This window comes from Elephas maximus, chromosome X (assembly GCF_024166365.1).
Source record: "Elephas maximus indicus isolate mEleMax1 chromosome X, mEleMax1 primary haplotype, whole genome shotgun sequence".
NCBI lineage: Eukaryota > Metazoa > Chordata > Mammalia > Proboscidea > Elephantidae > Elephas > Elephas maximus.
Window position 1 is genome coordinate 178,212,819 of NC_064846.1, and position 25,535 is coordinate 178,238,353.

Genomic DNA, 25,535 nt, shown 5'->3' on the forward strand with positions numbered 1-25,535 from the left:
GGAAGAACATGCTCGACATTTCTGAAGCTGAAAGAACTGAAGAAAAAATTCAAGTCTCAAGTTGCAATACTGAAAGATTCTATGGGCAAAAAATTGAACAATGAAGGAATCATCAAAAGACGATGGAAGAAACACACACGGTCACTGTACCAAAACAAACTGGTCAACATTCAGTCATTTCAGATGGTACCCGATACTCAAGAACCGATGGTAATAAATGGATAAATAACTTATGGTATATTCACACCATGGAATACTACACATCAATAAGGAAAAATGATGAATCCATGAAACATTTCATAACATGGAGAAATCTGGAAGGTATTATGCTGAGTGAACTGAGCTGCAAAAGGACAAATATTGCATAATACTACTAGTATAAGAACTCAAGAAATAGTTTAAACAGGGAAGAAAATATTCTTTGATAGTTATGAGGTGGGGAGGGAGGAAGAGAGGGAGGGAGAGAGGTATTTACTAATTAGTCGATAAGAACTATTTTAGGTGAAGGGAAAGACAACACACTACAGGCGAGGTCAGCACAACTGGACTAAACCAGAAGCGAAGAAGTTTCCTGAATAAACAGAACGCTTCAAAGGCCAGCATAGCAGGGGCAGGGAAATGGGGGGACATCTAAGTCAACTGGCATAATAAAATCTATTCAGAAAACATTCTGCACCCCACTTTGGAGAGTGGCGTCTGGGGTCTTAAATGCTAGCAAGTGGCCATCTAAGATGCATCAATTGGTCTCAACCCACCTGGGGCAAAGGAGAATGAAGAAAACCAAAGACACAAGGTAATTATGAGCCCAAGAGACAGAAAGGGCCACATAAACCAGACACTACATCAGCCTGAGACCGGAAGAACTAGATGGTGCCCGGCTACAACCGATGACTGCGCTGACAGGGAACACAACACAGAGCCCCTGAGGGAGCAGGAGAGCACTAGGATGCACACCCCAAATTCTTTTAAAAAGAGCAGACTTAATGGTCTGACTGAGACTAGAAGTACCCCGGTGGTCATGGTCCCCAGACCTTCCGTTAGGCCAAGGCAGGAACCATTACCAAAGCCAACACTTCAGACAGGGATTGGACTGGTCAATGGGATAGAAAATGATACTGGTGAAGAATGAGCTTCTTGGATCAAGTAGACACACAAGACTATGTTGGCATCTCCTGTCTGGAGGGGAGATGAGAGGGCAGAGAGGGTCACAAGCTGGCCGAATGGACACAAAAAGAGAGAATAGAGAGAAGCAGTGTGCTGTCTCACTGGGGGGGGGGGGGGGGAATTAGGAGTATATAGCAAAGTATATATAATTTTTTATATGAGAGATTGACTTGATTTGTAAACTTTCACTGAAAGCACAATTAAAAAAAAAAAGAACCGATGGTAATGAAGGATGAAGGCCAAGCAACACTGAAGACACTGGTGAAAAACAAGGCTCTAGAAATTGACGCAATACCAACTCAGATGTTTCACCAAGCGGATGCAGCACTACAAGTGCTCACTGTCGATGCCAAGAAATTTGGAAGACAGCTATCTGGCCAACTGACTGAAGAGATCCGTGTTTATGACTATTCTAAAGAAAGGTGATCAAACAGAATGTGGAAATCATCAAACAATATCATTAACATCACATGCAAGTAAAATTTTGCTAAGGATCACTCAGAACAGTTGTAGCAGTACGTCAACAAGGATCAGCCAGAAATTTAAGCTGGATTCAGAAGAGGACATGGAATGAGGGATATCACAGCTGATGTCTTAAAACAGAGAACACCACAAAGACCTTTTCCTGTGTTTCACTGACTATGCGATACCTGCATATACACCAAGAAGTAGTCCTTCAGACAGAACAAGGGGATACTGCATAGCTTAAAGTCAGGGAAGGTGTGTGTCTGGGTTGTATCCTTTCACCAAACCTATTCAATCTGTATGCTCGGCAAATCATCAGAGAAGCTACACTATATGAGAAAGAATTCAGCATCTGGATTGGGGAAAGACTTGTTAACAACCTGCATTATGCAGATGACACAACCTAGCTTACTGAAAGGGAAGAGAACTTGAAGAACTTATTCATGACAATCAAAGACTACAACATTGAGTATGGATTACAAGTCACTCAAGAACCCAGAGTAATAACTGAATTTACAGTAAGCGCAAAAGAGGCAAAGCTAAACAACACAGAGTTTATGGATTAAGACTTGGGTGACAAAGCTATAATATTACCAATAATATTGGTAGTAATCATAAACTTTTAAATACAGTTACCAACAATCTCCAGGAAAGAGAAGATGAGAACTTCCTCAAGATTTAAGTAAGCTCCAGAGTAACTTTTAGATAAGTTAAAGTAAGCATTCCTCTGTGTCTGAGAAGTTTATATTCAGTTGAAAATTTTTCACTAGAAACACAACTAGGAACTTAGAATTTTCATCTAGCGTAATCTGTAAATCCGAGAACATGAATACACAAATCTCATAGGATCAGAGAACCCTTTAATTTTAGATCCTGATTTAAAGCTATGGAGAACATCTACAATTATACAGATGAAACACCAGCTCTAGGTATAAGTGGGAGCACAAGGACCGACACTGGGGAGCCATGCTTTCCACACACCTGAAAGCTCGACGTAAAAAAAAAATTCCCAAATGGAGGAAAAACAGGTCGGTGGAGCGTGCACAGGACCCAGCTGGATGCACCGTTCCAAGTTTCATAACTTTGTTGACATCGGGAGAGCACTACCATGATCCAGGACCCAGTAAACATTCAGGGCCTTCCCCTACAAACTATCCACCCCCTTTTCTAACCCATATCACAGTGTGAACAGGGAGCTGTGGTTTTAGAACAGCACAAGATATGCTCCACTGCCTAGAAGGAGTCAAGAACATTGTTCAGAGAGATGGGACAAGGATGGCTCTGGAGGGCGGGGCTCAGTCTGCACATCCAGAGCTGCTCTGTCTCTAGATTCTGCTCAGGAGACTGTTATTCAACACAGAGCACCAAGGCCCACGGTGGGGATGGTAATGCCCCACGGTGCCAGCTCTGAGAGTCACATAAGGAAGGTGAACCCAGGCATCTAAATCCTGACAAGCCACCTGTGTATAGGGGAACGGCCCAGTGACAGCGGGGGAGGGCCTCAGGGTGCCTCCTGGGCCTCAGTCCCTTGGTCTCCTCTGCTACCTTTTTTCTTCACTGAGGAACCACATCCCCGCAGCACACAGTTGCTCCCCCAACAATTCAGATCCAGCCTCACCCACTTTGCTAAGGAGAAGCCAGTTCTCCGTAGAACTCACCATTTCCTTTTGCAACTTCTAGAATTCTAAGGGAATGTCGTCTCTCAGCCTAAGAAGTTCCTTCAGGAAGAGGGATAGGAGTGGAAGCAGAGCACTGGGCAGTCTGGAGGCAGATGAATAATGCTTGGCCCACACACCAGCCAGAGCAGTTGAAATCCTTCCCTGTGATTAACGCATGCGCAAGACGGTCACCCTAGGTCCTCAGCTGCCTGGACTGGACTAGTTCTCTCTGCACCACACCTGAGACCTGAAATGGAAGACGGATAGGGAGGAAACAGTGTGGAGGAAGCAGGGAGTCACAGGCCTTTGGCCTCCTCCCAGGCTCAGGGCAATGCTCCACCCTGAGGGCCTTTACACTGAAGGCAGAACAGGCTCCAGCCCCCCAAACACACACCTGCATTCTTCAGGCAGCTCCATGGGCCTCTCCTTTCTGCAGCAAGACCACAGACGGAGGAATTTACCTCTCCCGGAGCATGAGGAGCAACCAGGCCTGGCCAGGCTGCAAAACTTGAACCTGATTTCCTCCAGGGAGTTAGGGGTACAATATTGAAGTTGTGGGCTCACCTGTGTAACTCCATCCCTTACAGATCAACACACGCAGTTACCTCGTATCAATGTGAATTGTCAGGAAGAGAACAGTTTTCAACTTTGGCCAATGAACGTATCAAAGTTCAGTCATCATTAACCATGTGGAGCTAAATCTCTTGAGATTTGCTCTTTTTATAAGGAGTGACATACATATGCATGAACAGCGAGGGGAGGATCTTTAGTTTGGTGGTGCGTGCGCAGTCCGCATAATTTTAGTGAGTGGGCTTTTGTGCACGGCTCTAAAAATATTGCACACAGCCCTAAAAAAATGGCCGTGGCGCTCTATTATCACCCCAGGAAGGTCATATAACGGGTCAATTTGAAATCTGTGCACCTGCGCCTCAGCCTCCTGCCACGAGAGGACAAGGAACCTGGGGATTCAACCGATCATGGTGAAGTGCTATAAAAGTTGTAACAAAAACGCAGCCAGAGTAGACTTTTCTGAAAAACAACGATTATAGGATGGTGAATAACCCTTAATAACCGTTTCAGGACTGCCTGCTTCAGTGTCCTCAAAGAAAAAGGTTTAATAGAACTCCAAAGTTCTCACAATGGTTTTCAGATGGTAAATTGTTCCTATCTTCCCATTGGATGTCACAGAAAATCCAAATCTATTTGACTCGCCAATAATAATAATAAACCCATTGAAGTTGAGTCGATTAGTGACCCTATAGGACAGAGCAGAACTGCCCCACAGAGTTTCCAAGGAGCGCCTGGTAGATTTGAACTGTCCACATTTTGGTTAGTAGATGTGGCTCTTAACCACTACGCCATCAGGGTTTCCATAATAATAATCGCAGATATTACTTACTGAGCACTTATTCTCCCTCAGGGGTTGTGTTAAACATTTTATATGTATAACTTGCCTCACTGCCCTTTAGGGAAAGTTACAAAGATGAAGAACACGTAATATGTTCCCTTTTCTGTAATCTTGGTCAAAATTATAAAAACAAAACACTCGAGCATACCAAACCCAAGAAGTCATTAATTCCAAATTGGATCGATGGTTCATTTTGCTCAACAGCATTTTCAACAACACATGTGTACAAGACTAAATGGGCACACCAACACGGAGGCCCGGGACCCTGCATGTCTCCCCGCTCCCTTAGCACCACAGGTCTGCGCGGCTCCCACACCTCCCACCACACCTGTCCACACACCGACACACACAGGGAGCGACCCCGGCGCCCGGGAGGCCCAGGACCCTGGATGTCTCCCTGCTCCCTGAGCGGCTGCCACGGTGCCCACCACCTCACCTGTCCACGCACCGACACACACAGGGAGCGACCCCGGAGGCCCGGGACCCTGCATGTCTCCCCGCTCCCTGAGCAGCACAGGTCTGCGCGGCTCCCATCACCTCACCTGTCCACACACCGACACACACAGGGAGCGACCCCGGCGCCCGGGAGGCCCGGCACCCAGCATGTCTCCCCGCTTCCTGAGCACCACAGGTCTGCGCGGCTCCCATCACCTCACCTGTCCACGCACCGACACAAGCAGGTCCCACCTCCGCGGCCTCCACGAAGCAGCTGCGGCCGCGGGGCCGGGGACGCGCAGGAAACAAGCGGACAAGCGGCGGCGGCTCCCCGGCTCCAGGGAGGCCCGAGGCTCTGGGAGCAGAGGGACCAGGAGGGCGCGGGGAGCTGGGGCGGCGCCCTCAGACCCGGGACACGACCTGCGCTCGCCGGGCAGCGGACCGGTACGGACACCGACCACAGCTACCGACTGTGGACGCCCACTTCCGCTTCCGGGGATGCTGGTGCCCCAGAGAAGGGCTTCCATACGGGAACCCACAACGATGCTACTCGGGACCGCTGGGTTTAGTAGTTCCCTGTTGTATTAGGGATCTGTCCCCAGTCGTCCTTATTTCCTCTTTATTTTAGCCCGAAAGAGCAGTTTTAGACATTTTTTTCTCCCAAATTACCCATTAAAATTGATACCTCAGACATACTCTGTATCGGTTTTTGTAATCATTGTTTTTCGAAGGCCTGAACTGATTGTAATATCCAGGAAATTTTAAGCTCCTAAACCCTATTTCTGCTGCACCATTTCATTGCGTCAGGATAATTATGGCCTTATTTACTCTTCAGTTACACCAGTGGCTCCTAAACTTGATTGCACACACATCACATGTGAATTTTGCAAAAATGCAGATTCTGATTACGCACGTCTGCGGTAGGACCCTAAAACTATCAAGTAGTGTTGGCGATGCTGAGCCACACTTGGAATCAAGAAACACTGGATGGTGATTATATTTATTACCACTATTTCATTTATGGAGGAGATATAACCGAACGAGGGCTGTTGTTGCGTCCTATTAGCCAGTTGAAATAAGACAGACACCAAACCACCAGTTACAAGAGAAACAAAATGGAAATTTATTGTCTGCGGAGACCAGGAGCAAAGCAGGATTCCACAAACATGAGGCCATGTGCTCCCTCTCTGAGGGGGTTGGGGATGCTTTTAATTCCGATGGCCTCTGGGGGTTGGTTTTGGTGCCCAGAACTCTCTGCCCTTAGCTCTCCCATGTCCACATCTGGAGGTCCAGATGTTGAATCATGTCGTGAAGTCCATGTCCAAGGACAAACTGAGGACACAGGTCTTCAGGTCCTGCGCATGCCCAAAGTACCGGCACCAAGTACAAATTGTGCTTAGAGCCGTGCAGTGTGCTCCAGCCAAAACGAAATGATAAGCCCTGGCTTGGCGGCTGCTAGCCGGGAGGGGAACCGCGACGGAATGGGGGGAAATCCCCACGGAGGCCTCAGAGGCATTTTCCTAACGGCACTGGAATACACGGTGCACAAATGTCTTCTTGGTGTGTGATCTGATGTCCACCCCGACACCAGTTAGTGTGCGAGCCTGTGCGTGTGTGTAAGCGACCAGTGGTAGACCAGGCCAAAGGGTCTGGCCCAGATTGGACTGCAAATAAAAAGAGAACAGAGGGGCGTAGGGGGAGCAGACTACAGGTAACCTCAGGCCATTGAGGAACAGAGCCCTCACACCACAACACGACTGCCACGTCCGTGGCTGCCCACCCAGAACGCTCACTTCCACTTCCAGTTTCCGGGATGCTCACTGCTAAGGAGGTGGCTTCCCTACCAGAACCTAAAGCGCTCTAAGTCGGGGCCTGTGGTTGAGTGGCTCCCCCTGATGTTTGGGATCTAGCCATGGCTGTCCTTTATTTCCTCCACAGAGAAAAGCCTGGGTTGTCTTAAGTGCAAATATAAACTGAAATGCGGAATTCAGGAATCAAATATACTTAGAGAGGTAAGTTGTCTACCTTTAAGGACATTTCTTAGAAATTACATATGACACTTTTAGTTAGAGGTCATTGAAGAGAACTCAATCACATGGTCCCATCTGGTAGCAAGGACTACTGGGATATAAAATGGTGGTCCTAGGCGACCAGATTTAGAACGGAAACTCAGGAATTCTATGATGAAAGTCCAAGGTGACAACAAATATTGAGGGAGATGAACATCTGTTACAGAAGTAGACAATACTATGTTTTGGAGGTCCAAGTAGCAGAACTTGAAGACTGATTTCATGGGCAGTGACTGAGGTAAACAGAAGTAACACGCCCGATTTCCACCTTTCTGACATAACCAACAGGGTAAATGGTAATGCCTTTCTAGAAATGGAGAAAAGAAAGGAGGGGAAGTTTGAGTAAAAGGCGAAGGAATAATTAGTTACTGTGACCTTGTCCACACAGCCCTGAAAAAGGGAAGCAGTTTTTCCATTTTACTGTGCACACATCCAGACATGTTTTATGACCTGAGGCATGTATAAAAGAGGCTTAAAGAGTAGGATCTAAAGTTCTTCAAGGTTAATTAAAGAAAAAAAAATCTCTCGGCCATAGAATACATGTGTTAATCTCCCCGCAAAAAGGGTCTGTGGGTGTTGCACAATGCTCTGTCAACCGCGGAAAGAAAAACACACTAACATTAAGGTCAGAATTACGTACTCATAGGAGCCAGAGGATCCTACAGCACACTTGGATACAGGGCCACACAGGTGATTACACCTGGGGACAAAGCAACAACATGTTGGAACTGTATGAGAGGGCATTAAGTATGGCAGGTAAGAGGGTCTAAGCGTTGGAGTTGACATGTGCTACGAATTTATTGATCGGTTTAAAAGTTTCTACTGCTTTAGTGTGGGAAAAGCCCACAACCAGAGAAAAAGTATCAAGCTACAAGTTGTTTACAGCTTACCCAGGAAATGTCAGTGAACCTGGACAAAAAGTAGCAAACCTTTGAAGCCCACTGCCAGTCACTGGTGATAGACAGCAGGGCCACAGGAGCCTGTCCTCAGGAGGCCAAGAGGAGCCTGTCCTGAGGGAGCTGAGAGGAGGCCTGTCTCCAGGAAACTACCAATAGAGAGACACTTATGTTGGAATAAGCTGGGGCATGAGATGGGCCACAGCATCAGGCTTCTCATCAGGGAACTCTCATGCAGTGGATGTACACTGTAAAACGAAACAGTAACCAAACCCTGCTAGGAATTTTATTGGACTTGGGGAGAGCAGAGTTTCAGCCCCTGGGAATAGGATCCTTGACAAGGGAGCCTCAAACTCCACCTACTGGGATGCTGCTTTGGGTTTCATATCGAAAAACACTGTAAACTAAATATATTAGAAGCAATTTGGAATTTCAGGGCTCACTTTGGAAAAATGAGTTCCCACCTGCAACTTCTTCCACATTGGGAAAATGAGTTCCCATTTGTTTTATCTTTTCTTTCCTCTTTGAGGAATTCGGGTTTTCTCACAGGGTCTGATAACTACCCATCTGATATTAGGACCTGGTTTTCTGTAGAAATGAGTCAGTCTTACCAAGGAATTGATGTACACGTTTTAAGGCCCTGGGTTCTTTATTTGCTTTCAATTCTGTTATGTTGTTTAAGAGTATAGGCCTGGCTTTTCACCTGGACTCAACAGACGGGTGAGTTTATGTAGTTTTTGTCCCATTTTGTTCTGAGAGCTTGACTCTGATGGAGTATTTGTAACCATAGTGAACTTTTAGTCCATTCGGTCCCATGCAGTTAATTCAAATCTTTGCAATTCAGGATCAGCAGCGGTATGTAAATCAATCATTTTCTATGCATGAGCTCTGGAAATCTTGATTCAGTCTAGCGGTATTCACACTCAAACTATCAGGTTTTTTTTATACGTCTGATATAGGGAATTACAAAAGTAATGCAAAGTTAAATAAAACCACTACAAAAAAAATTATCACAAAATGCCTCTAACAATGATTAACTTTATTTTCAAAGTGCTTTGGATATAATAGATAGAAATCTTGAGATGTAATAATGCACGCCTTCTACATTTATTTGGCAACTACGACCTCCCCCCACAAAGTATTTTTGTAAGTGTGCCATGCCAACTATTTTTGTACAGCAACATTTTAAAAAATTTGGGATGGTGGCACTTAAAAAATACCTTGTGAGGGGAGGGCACAGTCGGCAAACCAAAGTAGAAGGTGTGTAGTATTTGGTAAAAAATATGGTATACCAAGAATATACCAAGATTATCAATTATACTCAATATCCATCAACTCAATTTAGTGTCACTTACGATTCACCAAAGCCTTCTGTACCTCCATACCCCTAGAACGTTGTTTTTCAACTTCTCTTTATTGCCATAAAGGAGATGTTTTAGACGTTTTTGTCCTCTAATCGCCTATGAAAATGAATACCCCAGATATACTATTATCAGTTTATGTATAATAAACTTTAGGAGGCCAAAATTCATTGTAATATTCAGCTTAATTACGGCCCCTCCAACTCTATTCTTACTTTTACCTTCCACTACCTCAAGGTAATTCTGATCCTATTTACTCTTCCTTCAGTTAGACCAGTGGTTCTCAAACTTTCTCACAAAAACACATCACCTGTCGGTCTTGTTAAAATGCAGATTCTATTTCTATAGGCCTGAGGTGGGGCTCCAGAAACTTTGTTTCTGAAAAGCTCCCACATGGGGCTACTGCTCTTGTTCCATGGAGCACACGTGCAACAGTGAGGTATTAGTTGGTGGTTAGAATCATTACCATTGGGTTATTTTCTAATGAAGGAGACATTTTTGTGATACTGCTAGAATACACAGTACAGGAATGTTTTCTTGGTGGGTAAGCTCATGTCCACCCCGGACACCAGTATGCAGAAGCAAGGTGAACCCCCTCACCACCCCATTGTCTCTTACACGTATGTTATCACTGTGAAAATGATGACCTTGGACGAGATTCACCCTTCGAAACAGCTGAGGTAAATAAACCTCCATACATACATGATTCTTTCTTTTATTCTCCTTTGATTAAACTGCTTTCCATAACATATTTATAAGGGTCTCCAGTCTGGGATTAGCAGATGGCAAGATGTGCAGGGGACAGTTTTAACCTTTCTTCCAGGATATCAGAAAGATCTGCTGTCAGGGAGGGGTATTTGAAATGCAAATAGATGACAGACATTTATGAATTGGAAGGAGGAGGGGCTTTAAAATCATTGAAGAGACATGACAGTCACGGAGACTGCAAGGTTACCAGCTGGTAATAAAAGAAAGGATGTTAGGAGGCAGGGCCAAGATGGCTGACTAAGTAGAAGCTACCTCGGATCCCTCTTGCAACAAAGACTCGGAAAAACAAGTAAATCGATCACATACGTGACAATCTACGAACCCTGAGCATCAAACACAGATCTAAAGAGTTGACCTCAGTGACAGAGACTGAGAACGAACAACCACAGGGAAGCAGAGACTGTTTTCGGAGCCTGGAACCAGCGTCCCAGTCAGGAAACCTTGGCGCCAGGCTTTGGACTGGGCTCAGGGGAGCTGAACAGGGCATCCTGTGATGGCACACACACGGGACGCGGCCCTACCCCCCAGAATTGACCACGGGGGTAGCCCAGCCAGTGCACACAGACAGCACAGCGACGCGGCTGACAGGTGGAGAAGTCACCAGGGGGGAGCAACTGGTTTTGCAGCGGCAGTGCGGCGTCCCAGACAGGGAACCTTGGCGCTGGGCTTTGGACTGGGAGCTGAGGAAATAACCGCGGCTTCTGAGACAGTGCAAGCACAGGACAGGGGCCTGACCCTCGGGGGCAATCTCTACCCAGCCAGCGCGCAGTCGACGTGCCCCTCGGGAATCTCACATAAAACAGTCATCCCAAGCAAGATAAGTAACTTTGTCTATATTCTGGGGTGCTACTCTCTCCTATTTATCTGAACCCTCCCATCCCCTTCCCAGGCAGCTTCATTAAGATTGGAATTTCCTGAGCCAGAGAGAGAACTGGGCTGCGTTTTTTTTTTTCTTTCCTTTCTTTTTTTTTTTGGTCTTTTCCTAACCCATTCTCCTGGCCTGAGAGAAGTAGCTACAAAAAACCCAGGGACCAAAAATCCTTCCCTAATTGGACTAAAAACACACAACCAGCTCCAGCCAACCATATGTGATCCACAGTCTTGGGTTTTCATCCCTACAGGGAAAAAGGTGGCTATTATAACGAAAAGATATTTCTCATAGAGATCTGACTGTAATTGTTTTAGCTGATTACTGGAAAGACAAGTTTCCAAAGTCTGATATCTCTGCATATTCAACAGAGCCCTCACTGACCCACAACAGGGAACTGAGGGCTGAAGCTCCCTCAGACCACCTAGCCTCCGGCCTTAGGGGTTGAAGGACGGTGACACTTACCAATCTGTACAGGTACTTGCATTGGGGGCCTAAGGTACAGCTGCAGAGCCCACCCACCAAAGTGCTTTAGGAATAGAGACACACCTACCTCACTAGCACTTGGGGGAAGCCTGTCACCATCTTGACCCCCCTGGAGTGTGAAACCCTGCTGCTACTAGAATATGGTGCACACAACTATCACCACTACTTCTCTAGGTGGATAGGTGAGAGTCTGCACCACACACTTGGTGACACAAAATCAGATTCTACTCAAGAATAGTGAATGGACTCTTAGGCTTATATATCTGATAACAGCCCAAACCAGCTGGTAAGAGGACATAAGTGATTCAAGGGCTACAACAATCAAGACAGCGCAATCTAGTAGCCCATCTATGTATATTCAAAGAAAACAAAACAAGATAAGACTCAGTTAGCAAATATAGACTAAATCACTACAATATCTTAATGATGGCTCAAAGATGACAGTCGATATCAAACCACATAAAGAAGCAGGCCATGATTGCTTCTACAACTCCCCAAACCAAAGAAACAAAATCTTCCCCAATGAAGATACAATCCTGGAATTGCCAGATGCAGAATATAAAAAACTCATTTACAGCATGCTTCAAGACATCAGGGATGACTTCAGAAATGAAATAAGGCAATCTACAGAAAAAGCCAAGGAACACTGATAATGCAGTGGAAGAAGTCAAAAAGATTATTCAAGAACGTAGTGGAAAAATTAATAAGTTCCAAGAACCCATAGAGAGACTGCACTCAGAAATCCAAAAGATTAACAATAAAATTACAGAATAAGACAACGCAAGAGGAAGTCAGAGGAGTAGACTCGAGCAGTTGGAATGCAGACTGGGAAATCTGGAGGACCAGGGAATTGACACCAATATAGGTGAAAAAAAATCAGATAAAAGAAATTAAAAAAATGAAGAAACCCTAAGAGTCATGTGGGACTCTATCAAGAAGAATAACTTGCGGGTGATTGGAGTCCCAGAACAGGGAGGGATATCAGAAAACACAGAGAATAGTTGAAGATCTGTTGGCAGAAAACTTCCCTGACATCATGAAAGATGAAAGGATATCTATCCAAGATGCTCATCGAACCCCATTTAAGATTGATCCAAAAAGAAAATCACCAAGACATATTATCATCAAGCTTGCCAAAACCAAAGATAAAGAGAAAATTTTAAAAGCAGCCAGGGATAAAAGAAAGGTCTCCTACAAAGGAGAATCAATAAGAATAAGTTCAGACTCCTCAGCAGAAACCATGCAGTCAAGAAGGCAATGGGATGACATATACAGAGCACTGAAGGAGAAAACCTGCCAGCCAAGGATCATATATCCAGCAAAACTCTCTGTCAAATATGAAGGTGAATTAAAACATTTACAGATAAACACAAGCTTAGAGAATTTGCAAAAACCAAACCAAGCCTACAAGAAATACTAAAGGAAATGGGTCCAAAAACCAATAATATCACATACCAGCACAATACAAGGTCACAGAGCAGAACATCCTGATATCAACTCAAATAGGGAAATCACAAAAACAAATTAAGATTAATTTTAAAAAGAAAAAAAGCTCAAAAAAGGGAATCATTGAAGTCATTACGTAAAAGATTACAATAATCAAAAAGAGGGACTAAATACAGCTGGCATACAACTGCCATTTGGAGAGGGATACAAGGCGATATAGGACAATACTAGTTAGGTTTTTACTTAGAAAAATACGGGTAAATACTAAGGTAACCACAAAGAGGTATAATTCCATAACTCAAAATAAAAACCAAGAAAAACATAAAGACTCAGCAAACATAAATTCAACTACTATGAAAATGAGGAACACACAATTTACAAAGAAAAACGTCTCACCACAAAAAAGTCAGTGGAAAAATGAAATTCTCAACAACACACATAAAAAGGCACCAAAATGACAGCACTAAACACATACTTATCTATAATTACGCTGAATGTAAATGCACTAACCCCACGAATAAAAAGACAGAGAGTCTCAGACTGGATAAAGGAACACGATCCGTCTATATGCTGCCTACAAGACACACACCTTAGACTTAGAGACACAAACAAACTAAAACTCAAAGGATGGAAAAAAATATATCAAGCAAACAATAAGCAAAAAAGAGCAGGAATAGCAATATTAATTTCTGACAAAATAGACTTTAAAGTTAAATCCACCACAAAGGATAAAGAAGGACACTACATAATGATTAAAGGGACAATTGACCAGGAAGATATAACCATATTAAATATTTATGCACCCAATGACAGGGCTGCAAGATACATAAAACAAACGTTAACAGAACGGAAAAGTGAGATAGACACCTCCACAATTATAGTAGGACACTTCCACACTCCACTTTCGAAGAAAGACAGGACATCCAGTAAGAAGCTCAACAGAGACAGGGAAAACCTAATTGCTACAATCAGCTACCTTGCCCTTATTGACTCGTACAGAACACTCCACCCAACAGCTGCAAAGTATACTTTTTTTTCTAGCGCACATGGAACAGTCTCTAGAATAGACCACATATTACATCATAAAACAAACCTTTGCAGAATCCAAAACATCGAAATATTCCAAAGCATCTTCTCAGACCATAAGGCCATATAAGTGGAAGAACATACCTTGCCCATGGATAGGAAGACTTAACAGTATAAAATGTCTATTCTACCAAAAGCAATCTATACATTTAATGCAATTCCAATCCAAATCCCAACAACATTCTTTAATGAGATGGAAAAACAAACCACCAACTTCATATGCAAGGGAAAGAGGCCCTGGATAAATAAGAATGACTGAAAAAGAAGAACAAAGTGGGAGGCCTCACTTTACCTGATTTTAGAATCTATTCTACCACCACAGTAGTCAAAACAGCCTGATACTGGTACAACAACAGATACACAGACCAATGGAACAGAATTGAGAATCCAGACATAAATCCATCCACATATGAGCAGTTGATATTTGACAAAGGCCCCAAAACAGTTAAATGAGGGAAAGAGTCTTTTTAACTAATGGTGCTGGCATAACTGGATATCCATCTGCAAAAAAAAAAAACCAAGACCCATACCTCACTCCATGCACAAAAACTAACTCAAAATGGATCAAAGACCTAAATATCAAATCTAAAATGATAAAGATCATGGAAGAAAAAATAGGGACAATGTTAGGAGCCCTAATACAAGGCATATACAGTATACAAAACATTATTAAGAATTCAGAAGAAAAACTAGACAACTGGGAGCTCCTAAAAATCAAACACCTATGCTCATCCAAAGACTTCACCAAAAGAGTAAAAAGACTACCTACAGACTGGGAAAAAGGCTTTAGCTATGACATTTCTGATCAGCGTCTGATCTCTAAAATCTACATGATACTGTAAAAACTCAACTGCAAAGAGACAAATAACCCTATTAAAAAATGGACAAGACATATGAATAGACACTTCACTAAAGAAGACATTCAGGTAGCTAACAGATACATGAGGAAATGTTCACCATCATTAGCCATTAGAGAAATGCAGATCAAAACTACGATGAGATTTCATCTCACTCTAACAAGGTTGGCATTAATACAAAAAACACAAAATAAAAAATGTTGGAGAGGCTGTGGAGAGATTGGAACACTTATACACTGCTGGTGGGAATGTCAAATTGTACAACCACTTTGGAAATCGATTTGGCGCTTCCTTAATTTTTTTTTTTTTAAAAGCTAGAAATAGAACTACCATACGATCCACCAATCCCACTCCTCGGAATATATCCTAGAGAAATAAGAGCCTTTACAAGAACAGATATATGCACACCCATGTTTACTGCAGCACTGTGTACAATAGCAAAAACATGGAAACAACCGAGGTGTCCATCAACAGATGAATGGATAAATTATGGTATATTCACACAATGGAATGCTAGACATCGATAAAGAACAGTGAGGAATCTGTGAAACATTTCATAACATGGAGGAACCTGGAAGGCATTAGGCTGAGTGAAATTAGTCAGTTACAAAAGGACAAATATGGTATAAGACGACTATTATAAGAACTTGAGAAATAGTTTAAACTGAGAAGAAAACATTCTTTTGTGGTTATGAGAGGAAGGAGGGTGGGAGAGGGTTATTCACTAATTAGTTGGTAGGTAAGAACTACTTTAGGTGAAGGGAAAGACAACACACAGTACAGGGGAGGTTAGCATAACCGGGCTAAACCAAAAGCAGTTTCCTGAATAAACTGAATGCTTCGAAGAACAGTGTAGCAAGGCAAGAGGTTTGGGGACCATGATTTCAGGGGACAACTAAGTCAATGGGCTTTAATAAAATCGATTAAGGAAACATTCTGCATCCCACTTTGAAGAGTGGCATCTGGGGTCTTAAATGCTATTAAGCAGCCATCTAAGATGCATGAATTGGTCTCAACCCACCTGGACCAAAGGAGAATGAAGAACACCAAGGTCCCAAGGTAATTACGAGCCAAAGAGACAGAAAGGGCCACATGAACCAGAGACTACATCATCCTGAGACCACAAGAACTAGATGGTGCCCGGCCACAACCGATGACTACTCTGACAGGGAACACAACAGAGAACCCCTGAGGGAGCAGGAGAGCACTAGGATGCAGACCCCAAATTCTCATAAAAACACCAGACTTAATGGTCTGACTGAGACTGGAAGGACCTCGGTAGTCATGGCCCCCAGAGCTTTTGTTAGCCCAGGACAGGAACCATTCCTGAAGCCAAATCTTCAGACACGGCTTGGACTGGACAATGGCTTAGAGAGGGATGCTGGTGAGGAGTGAGATTCTTGGATCAGGTCGACACTTGAGACTACGTTGGCATCTCCTCCCTGGAGCGGACACAAAAAGAGACAGTGGAGGGAGAGAGTGGGCTGTCTCATTAGGGGGAGAGTAATTGGGAGTGTGTAGCAAGGTGTGTATAAGTTTTTATGTGAGAGACTGACTTGATTAGTAAACTTTCACTTAAAGCACAATAAAAAAATGCACTGGATGAAATAAAATACATCTTTCTAAAAGTATAAAAAAATAAAATCTTGAGAAGTTCCTGGGCACAATTTAGACGAATATGGAACGAGAGAGAGCAGTCAAGCATTTCACATGAACTTAATCAACAGGAGGCTGGCTCAGTTAGAAAACTATGGAAATGAGGTTCAGATGTACGGGCAGAAGTTGGAGTTCAGGCTTCCCAAAAGTGGGAGCCATACCCATGTAGCACAGGGACTACATGGCCTGGCTGAGAGTCATCCAAAAGGAAATACTGAGCTCTGAACGTTCTAAGATTTCTGAGATTGGTAATAGTAACTCCAGCCACTAAAAAAAAAAAAAAAATTCCTTTGGAAGAAAAATTATATCTTCAATTGTCTCTTTAATTGAAACATCCAACATATTGACAGCTGATGAGACTTTACAAGAAATATATAAACAAGTCTTGGTTTTATTTCCTATATTTTAAACGTGGTTCAAAATAAAAAGAAAACCTAAAGAATATAAAGTCTATCACAGAACAACAAATTATCAGACACACAGGGAATGAACGAGCATAGACAACAGAAACATACAGATATAAAACACCAAACCTACTCACAAATTCTGTATTTAAACATATAATTGCAAAATTAAAGGGGGTAGATAGGTCTCATATCATTCCATACACACCAGGAGATAGGTTTCATGAACTTAAAGCCTGTTGTTGTTACATGCCATCGAGTCGATTCCGACTCATTGCGACCTCATGTACAATAGAACAAAACACTGTCAGGTGCTGCACCATCCTCACAATATCTGCTAAGCTTGAACCGACTACTGCAGCCTCTGTCAATCCATCTCATTGAGGGTCTTCGTCTTTTTTGCTGACCCTCTGCTTTACCAAGCGTGATGCCCTTCTCCAGGGACTGATCCCTCCGGACGACACGTCCAAAGTATGTGAGACGCAGTCTCTCCATTCTTCCTTCCAGGGAGCATTCTCGTTGTGCTTCTTCCAAGACAGATTTGTTTGTTCTTTTGGCAGTCCATGGTATGTTCCATACTCTTTCCCAACACCACAATTTTAAGGCCTCAATTCTTCTTCTGTCTTTTTTATTCACTGCCCAGCTTTCAAATGCAAATTAGGCAATTGAAAACACCCTGGCTTGGGTCAGCTGTCCCTTAGTTCTCAGGGTGACATCTTTGCTTTTTAACACTTTCAAGAGGTCTCTTGCAGGAGATTTACCCAATGCAATGTGTCTTTTGATTTCTTGACTGCTCCTTCCATGGGTGTTGATTGTGGAACCAAATAACATGAACTTAAAGATACATACAAAAATAAACAGAATAAAGCAGAGCTATAAAAGTTGGAAAAGACTGATGGAATGGAAAGAAGAAGAGGATAAAGAACTCAGGGTAAGGAAAACAGAGATGGGTTAAAGAGGGCAAACCTTTTTCCGTATAATTCCCAGTGATCTTGTTTGTGGACACTATTTTTTTGTGAAAAAGTATCTTTTCTCCAGGTTCCTTCTGGATTTTTAAAAATCAATTCAATGCTTTCAATTTCATCTCACACCCTTTGTACCTCTGATTCCAGGAGTGAAGTCAGCATTAGTCTCAATGCCTAGTACTATTTCGGGGTTGATCTTCTTCCACTCTCATGTAAAATCCCTTGTTTCTTTTACTGTCTTTTATCTATACCAGCTTCTCTCCATCTTTACCTGTTGTATGCCCACCTCCCAGTCATTTACTGGACTGACTCATGACTTTCCAATCTGGCTCATCCTATTAGAAATGAAGATCCTCTCCTGCAGGATCTCAAGTCCTGCATCCCTTGCCCAGTGGTGATGCGGTGTCACCGTGTTGCTTGTTCTTACTGTTTGGAACTGGGCACAGGCCGAAGTCCCCTGTAAGGTCAGGTAAGGAATCGTGCAGGGGTGGGGTCCATGCTCTGTACTTCCCTCCCCCACTACCTTATGGAGGGGAGTCACATGTGCAGTGCCTAGGAGGGCAGCCTCCTAGCCCCCCCAAGTCAGAGGTGAGAGAAGCGTATCAAAAGAGAACCCAAGCAAGTGGCAGAGGTTCGTAATAACATAGGGTTACAACGTTGTAATGTGCATCAGAACGTCATTACTGTTGTTACTGTACTATTATGTTAACAATCTTTTATTGTAACCAGAAGTGTTTAAAACCTTTTTAAGCACAGAAAGGTACGCCATATAGTATATTCTAAGGAAAACAGTCAACTAAACGATGTTACATATTTACAATTATACCTAACTATTCCAACATGAAAATTCAACTTAAACACATAGTTAGGAAAGGAACTCCTTCATAATCTGTGGACTGCGTGTCCTATTACAAACATTTAAAAACATGATAAAATCGGAGAGAAGGAAAAGCTTTTTCCTTCAGAATTCCAATTGATAGATATACTATTTTTGGACATTGGAACAAAAAACATCATCTGGTAAACACCACAGTAATAATGATATGTAATTATCTTTGAATACTAAAATTAGTAGGCCAAAATACAATGAAAAACAGAATATCTGCACAGACTCAAAGTACCACTATATGAGTTATTAATTATAATAGATAAAATAGCTTACTTTACAATAGGAAAAAATGGAAAGAACGTTTCAAATATGACAAAACAGTCTGAACCAAATACAAGATGAGCATATTTAATTGCTTGCAAAATAACATCGACAATAACGTTAAATAATATAAAGCCAATTATTCCCAGCAGCCTCATTTGTAATAGCAACGACTTTCAGAAAGGTGAAGTTTAGCTTGGACTAAGAAAGTAACAAACACCGATGAGGACAGTCCCACAATTACAATGAAACTATTATCATTTCTCCCAAAGGCATAAATTACTCTTAATGATCCGTTCTTTTCAGTTAGTATTGATTTCTTACTTACCAAGAAACTCTCATCTTTAATTGCTGACTTTCAGAACTTTATCAAAATCATAACAGTAAGGACAAAACATCCCACTTTTGACATAAGAATAATCAACTCTCTGTGAGTTCTTATATGTAAAGTGGGGTCTGAGGAACAACTAAAGGCTTTCCACATTGCTTATGTTTATAGGGCCTTTCCCCATGGTGAATTCCGACATGCTTAGTGAGGTTCGAGTTCTGAAAAAAGGCTTTCCCACACTCCTTACACTCATAAGGCCTCTCTCTACTGTGAGTTCTTATATGCGAAGTGGGGCTAGAGGAATGAATAAAGGCTTTCCCACACTGCTTACACTCATAAGGTTTCTGTCCACTGTGAGTTTTTTTATGCATTCTAAGATATGAGCAAGAAATAAAAGCTTTCCCACATTACGTACATTCATAAGGTTTCTCTCCACTGTGAGTTCTTTTATGTGAAGCAAGGTGGGAGGAACTAATAAAGGCTTTCCCACATTCCTTACATTCATAAGGTTTCTCTCCACTGTGAATTCTTTTATGTTTACTAAGGGATGAGCGACGAGTAAAGGCTTTCCCACATTCCGTACATTCATAAGGTTTCTGTCCACTGTGAGTTCTTTTATGTGAAGCAAGGTGGGAGGAACAAATAAAGGCTTTCCCACATTCCTTACATTCATAAGGTTTCTCTCCACTGTGAATTCTTTTATGTTTACTAAGGGATGAGCGACGAGTAAAGGCTTTCCCACATTCCTTACATTCATAAGGTTTCTCTCCACTGTGAATTCTTTTATGTTTACTAAGGGATGAGCGACGAGTAAAGGCTTTCCCACATTCCGTACATTCATAAGGTTTCTCTCCACTGTGAGTTCTTTTATGTTTACGAAGGTATGAGCGACAAGTAAAGGCTTTCCCACATTCCGTACATTCATAAGGTTTCTCTCCACTGTGAGTTCTTTTATGTTTACGAAGGTATGAGCGACAAGGAAAGGCTTTCCCACATTCCTTACATTCATGAGGCCTCTCTCCACTGTGAGTTCTTATATGTGAATTGAGGCGGGAGGGACAAATAAAGGCTTTCCCACACTGTTTACATTCATAAGGCCTCTCTCCACTGTGAGTTCTTTTATGTACATTGAGGACTGAGGAATAACGAAAGGCTTTCCCACATTCTGTACAATCATAAGGCCTCACTCCATTGTGTGTTTTTTTATGCGTAGTGAGGGCTGAGGAACATCTAAAGGCTTTCCCACATTGCGTACATTCATAAGGTTTCTCTCCACTGTGAGTTCTTTTATGTAAAGCGAGCTCGGAGGAACAAATAAAGGCTTTTCCACATTCCTCACATTTATAAGGTTTCTCTCCACTGTGAGTTCTTTTATGTTTATTAAGGGATGAGGAATGAGTAAAGGCTTTCCCACATTCCGTACATTCATAAGGTTTCTCTCCACTGTGAGTTCTTTTATGTCTAACGAGGTGGGAGGAACGAATAAAGGCTTTCCCACATTCCTTACATTTATAAGGTTTCTCTCCACTGTGAGTTCTTTTATGTGAAGTGAGGTCGGAGGAACGAATAAAGGCTTTCCCACATTCCTTACATTTATAAGGTTTCTCTCCACTGTGAGTTCTTTTATGTGAAGTGAGGTCGGAGGAACGAATAAAGGCTTTCCCACATTCCTTACATTCATGAGGCCTCTCTCCACTGTGAGCTCTTCTATGTGAAGTGAGATGGGAGCAATGAATAAAGGCTTTCCCACATTCTTCACATTCATAAGGCCTCTCTACAGTGTGATTTCTAATATGTATTTTTTTTATACTGAGTTCTGAGGAGCTACAGGCTTTCCAACATTCCTCACATTCATAATGCTTATCTCTGTCAGGACAGTTTTTAGGTACAATGAGGGATGAACGACTATAGATTTCACAATATTCTTTACATGTATGTTTATGACCACTCACACATGTCCAAAGTGATGACAAACTACAGAAACCTTTCCCACATTTGTTACATTCACAACATTTCTCACCAGTGAGTGTTGGCACAGGACTCTTAAGGGTTGGCATACAAATTAAGTCCTTCCCACATACCTTACATTTATCGGGTTTATTTCCATGAGGAACTCTCAAAGGAGTAGTTAGGTGAGAGGAACAGCTGCAGGATTCTCCACATTCCTTACACTGAGAGGCACTGCATCTGGTGGAAGATCTGATATGATGGTTATATGGTGAGTGATCCATGAAGATCTTTCCACACTCAGAGTATTCAAAAGCGTTTACTTTTGGAGGGTTTCTTTGGAGCACAGTAAGATCTGGAATCCAGCTGAAGATTTTCCAAGACTGAGTGCACTCATTACTCTCATGGAGGTTCTCTACTGTATGACTGCTGTTAAAAAATAGGGTGCATGGTGTTGGAAATAAATGTGTTCCCATTTCACCGTTACCAAACATAGTGAAGGTGCTTGGTTTTTGCCTGACTTACCTCAGGTTTCCTAGGTTAAATCATCTAGCAGAGACACGACCATTACTGTCACTGAATTTCTAAAATATGAGGCTTTCTGATAATTGTGTCCAAGCGAAATATCTTTCAAATACCCTGTATCTCACTCATCTATTTGAATATGCTATATTATGAAAACTCCCAAAATGCATACTTTTCCATCTATGTTCATATACATAGACACCTGTATGTGTACACTTTCTCCTCATTTATCAACATGACTAGGTTCAAAAGACCAGGCTGTTGTGCAATTATGGCATTATGTGAAAATGGAAGATGACGTTAGATGAGAAAATAAAGGATGACAACATCATTACGTAACTGCCAAATTACATCATTACATAGCTAACAGGCCAGTGAGAATCGTGGTCCAGTCACTCTGACACATAATCTTAACCGTCACAGCCAGCAATACTTATGCCTTGCATCTCAGCATCCATTACTGCCAAATGTCCATCTTCAATGCTCAAAATAGTCGGATAGTAGACTTTTTTACAATTGTCAAATGTGCAAAATGCTGGGTAAAGAGACAGTCAAAACTGAGGAGAATGTGTACATATTGGTACATTTCAAGATTTCAAAACGGTTCGTAACAGTTTAGGAATTGCCTACATAAACAAAGGCAGCATATACTTTGCACAGAAACAAAATCAGTTGCCTGTTCAATTTTCACATGAATAGGAGAAAAACAGCAGTGCCCAACTCCGAGATGGCAGCCAAGAGTGTCACTTTGAATGTGTATCACTTTCCAATGTCCTGCCAATAATCCACTCTCCCACATGGATCCCAAAAGTCTCAGGGGCCTGATGCAGGAAATTGGATTATTGGCAAGACTGTGGAGAGTGACACATATTCAAAGTAGTGCAAATAGCCTACATCCTTAAGCTGGGCACCGCTGATTGTTTCCTACTGCAGTCAAAATCTGACAGGGAATAGATCTCGTTTCTATGCAATGCATACGCTGCCACTCGTTTACGCTGGTGAGTACTGAACATTCACAAAGCGGCTGAAAGTGCTAATACTCCTGCGTAAACATGTATGTCTATATGTTAATGTCAAGACATTTTGGTCTTTCTCCTGAGGCACGGCTTTCTCTTGTTTGAATGACACTCACCTCAAATGTCTCCCCTGGTTTTCAGAGTGACCTATATTGCCATGCCACGTGCAGATTTCTCCTAACGTGGACATCCGGGGATTATTCTTAATGTACCGCATCATTGTACATTCACTGGATATGGATAACTTTTCTCCACCAATAAGGTTTTGGGAGACTAACCCAAATATTCAAGTTGAGGTTCACAATATGAAAGAAAAAAGAAAGGAGTCAGTGGGGAAAAAGGCTGCCATGAGCAAAGAAAGACTTAGCCACATTTCACTGTTGGAGCATGTTCGCAATGGTTAAAGAACAATTTACTAGGGAATAATTCCATGAGGATTGAGAGTGATGGTGACATAAATAGGTGCAGTTACGAGAGCTGAAAAGAAAAATATCGGACACGATGCGCAATGTAACATTAAAGAAGAAAAGTCTCTCTATGACCATAGTTCTGACAGGACTGCTAAAGTCAGAAAAGTAAGTTCGGGTATCTGTGAAGTAGTGTCCACAACCCAAAAGAGAATTTTTCTGGCTGACTAATTGAAATGTAATTCCATTCATACAGGGCTAGTCTTTCCAAAAATTCTTGCTTTCCTGGTGCTTCCTGACACACGGGCCCTGGATGGGGCCTATCCTCACTGTACTCAGATCTTTCCTTTTTTCTCTGAGAAATCAAATGGGTATAGCTCACATGGTGCTAATGGAGAAATGCACATCATAAGGAAAGACAGTGAAGAGCAATGAACATTTCCTCGACACTGAGACAATACTTTCCTCTTCAGGATCTCTGATGATAGACAGGTCTGACTTTATATACAGCAAAATAATCATGTTGAACTTGTAATAAATACTGTAAAACTCTCTACAAGGTCCCAAACCACCTACATCTCAATGTCCCATAGTGACCCTGAAGCCAATGCTTACACTTACAACACTTAGAAAGCCTCAGGGCTTTTAATCACAGGAGAAATGTAAACTCACGTTAGTACATAAAGAGCTTTACAGGGAATTCAGGATATGTCGGGTCCATAGACCAAGGGACCACACCTGATTTAGTTAACAATTTATTCCCATTCCTCAGCCCAAATTCTGGAGTGAAGTCAATGAGTCAAATATTTTTATTTGCTAAAGAAAGAAATAAAAAAAGAAAAGATGCCCTTCTTACCTACTGAGGTCAGGTTTCTGAAGGTTTCCATCATCACATCTCTGTAGAGTTTCCTCTCAGCAACATCCAGCAACGCCCACTCTTCCTGGCTAAAGACCACAGCCACGTCCTCAATGACCACTGAGTCCTAAAACATTCCATACGTCATGGATCAGCAAGGTACCATGTACTCCAATGTGTTCAAGAATGAAGGGTATGGCTCACAGCCATGGGAAACTAAGAATTCCCAGGGATTTGACACAAAGCTCTGCATTGTACCAAGGTTTATCTTTGGGTAGTCATCAGTCTCTTCCCTTCACTAACTACATTCACTTCCTCACTGATTGCATCCTGTCTCATATACTTTCAAGAAACAGAAATAATCTCTCCACAGTTTGACTGCAGCCCACTGCAGTCTCATTCCTCTTTATGGTCTAAAACAGTTAGAAAACATAGCAGAATTTAGAGAAATACTCTCATGCAGACCATCACTTCCTTGTGATAAAACAATTACACTTCCTTCCATAAGACCCACCAGAACATTCAACAAAACATAAAGCAAAGGGTGAAGGCAGGGTTGAAGTATTAACAAGTGGGAAACAGCGAAGAATGGCGGTTTTTCATTTTGCCCTTCACAGCCAAGGGACCACTAAGGCCTGAACAAACAAACTGGCAAACCACGACTCTGAGCTGTTAATATGTTCTGGAACTCTAGGAGATCAGAAGGTAACAGGTTCACCTATAGAAAAAAGAATGACTTTGGAGAATTATGAATTTTTACATGTCAGTCACCTAGTTTTCAAAAACTCAGGTGTTCTGTCATCGGTCGTTTTTAGAAACAGGAAAATGTAATAGAAGAGATCAAATGAGACAGGAAACAGAAGAATCCAGATCGCCACACAATTCTCAAATGTTGAGACCTGATGTAACTGTACATCAATTATTAGTGACTGCTCCCCTCAACAAATTCATACATTCCAACATAAAATAGTGTCTAATGTTATAAGTTGTTGTCAGGGGCCACTGAGTCATTTCCAACTCCTAGCAACCCTACGTACAAAAGGACAAAACGCTGCCTGGTCCTGTGTCACCCCCACAATCATCGTTCTGCTTGATCCCATTGTTACAGCAGCTCTGTCAATCCATCTCGTTGAAGGTCTTCCTCTTTTTTGCTGACCCTCTACTTCACCAAGCAGGATGTCCTTCAGAGACTGATTCTATAATTCAAATTTATGCACCAACCACTAAGGTGAAGAAATTGAAGATTTTTATCGATTTCTGTATTCTCAACTTGATCAAACGTGCAGTCAGGATGCATTGATAATTACTGGTTGA

At 42.3% G+C, this 25,535-nt stretch overlaps 2 protein-coding genes across 7 annotated transcripts in view; both read right to left on the minus strand.

Annotated features, from left to right (window-relative positions):
* LOC126068549 (zinc finger protein 709-like) overlaps positions 1-25,535 on the minus strand; it is a 476,820-nt gene that overhangs the window by 24,686 nt on the left and 426,599 nt on the right. For 2 of the 6 annotated variants that reach the window (XM_049871210.1, XM_049871208.1), the window contains exons 8-10: positions 24,222-24,348; positions 23,075-23,231; positions 21,552-21,846 (exon numbers count right to left, since the gene is read on the minus strand). In XM_049871210.1, coding sequence (XP_049727167.1) covers positions 21,552-21,846; positions 23,075-23,231; positions 24,222-24,348 — 579 coding nt within the window. Of the gene's footprint in view, positions 1-3,287; positions 3,535-14,000; positions 17,862-19,084; positions 21,847-23,074; positions 23,232-24,221; positions 24,349-25,535 lie in introns of those variants that run through there. The other 4 variants (XR_007515733.1, XM_049871209.1, XM_049871203.1 and 1 more) reach the window with 4 other exon arrangements.
* LOC126068555 (zinc finger protein 501-like) overlaps positions 1-25,535 on the minus strand; it is a 119,189-nt gene that overhangs the window by 10,959 nt on the left and 82,695 nt on the right. The window lies entirely within an intron of this gene.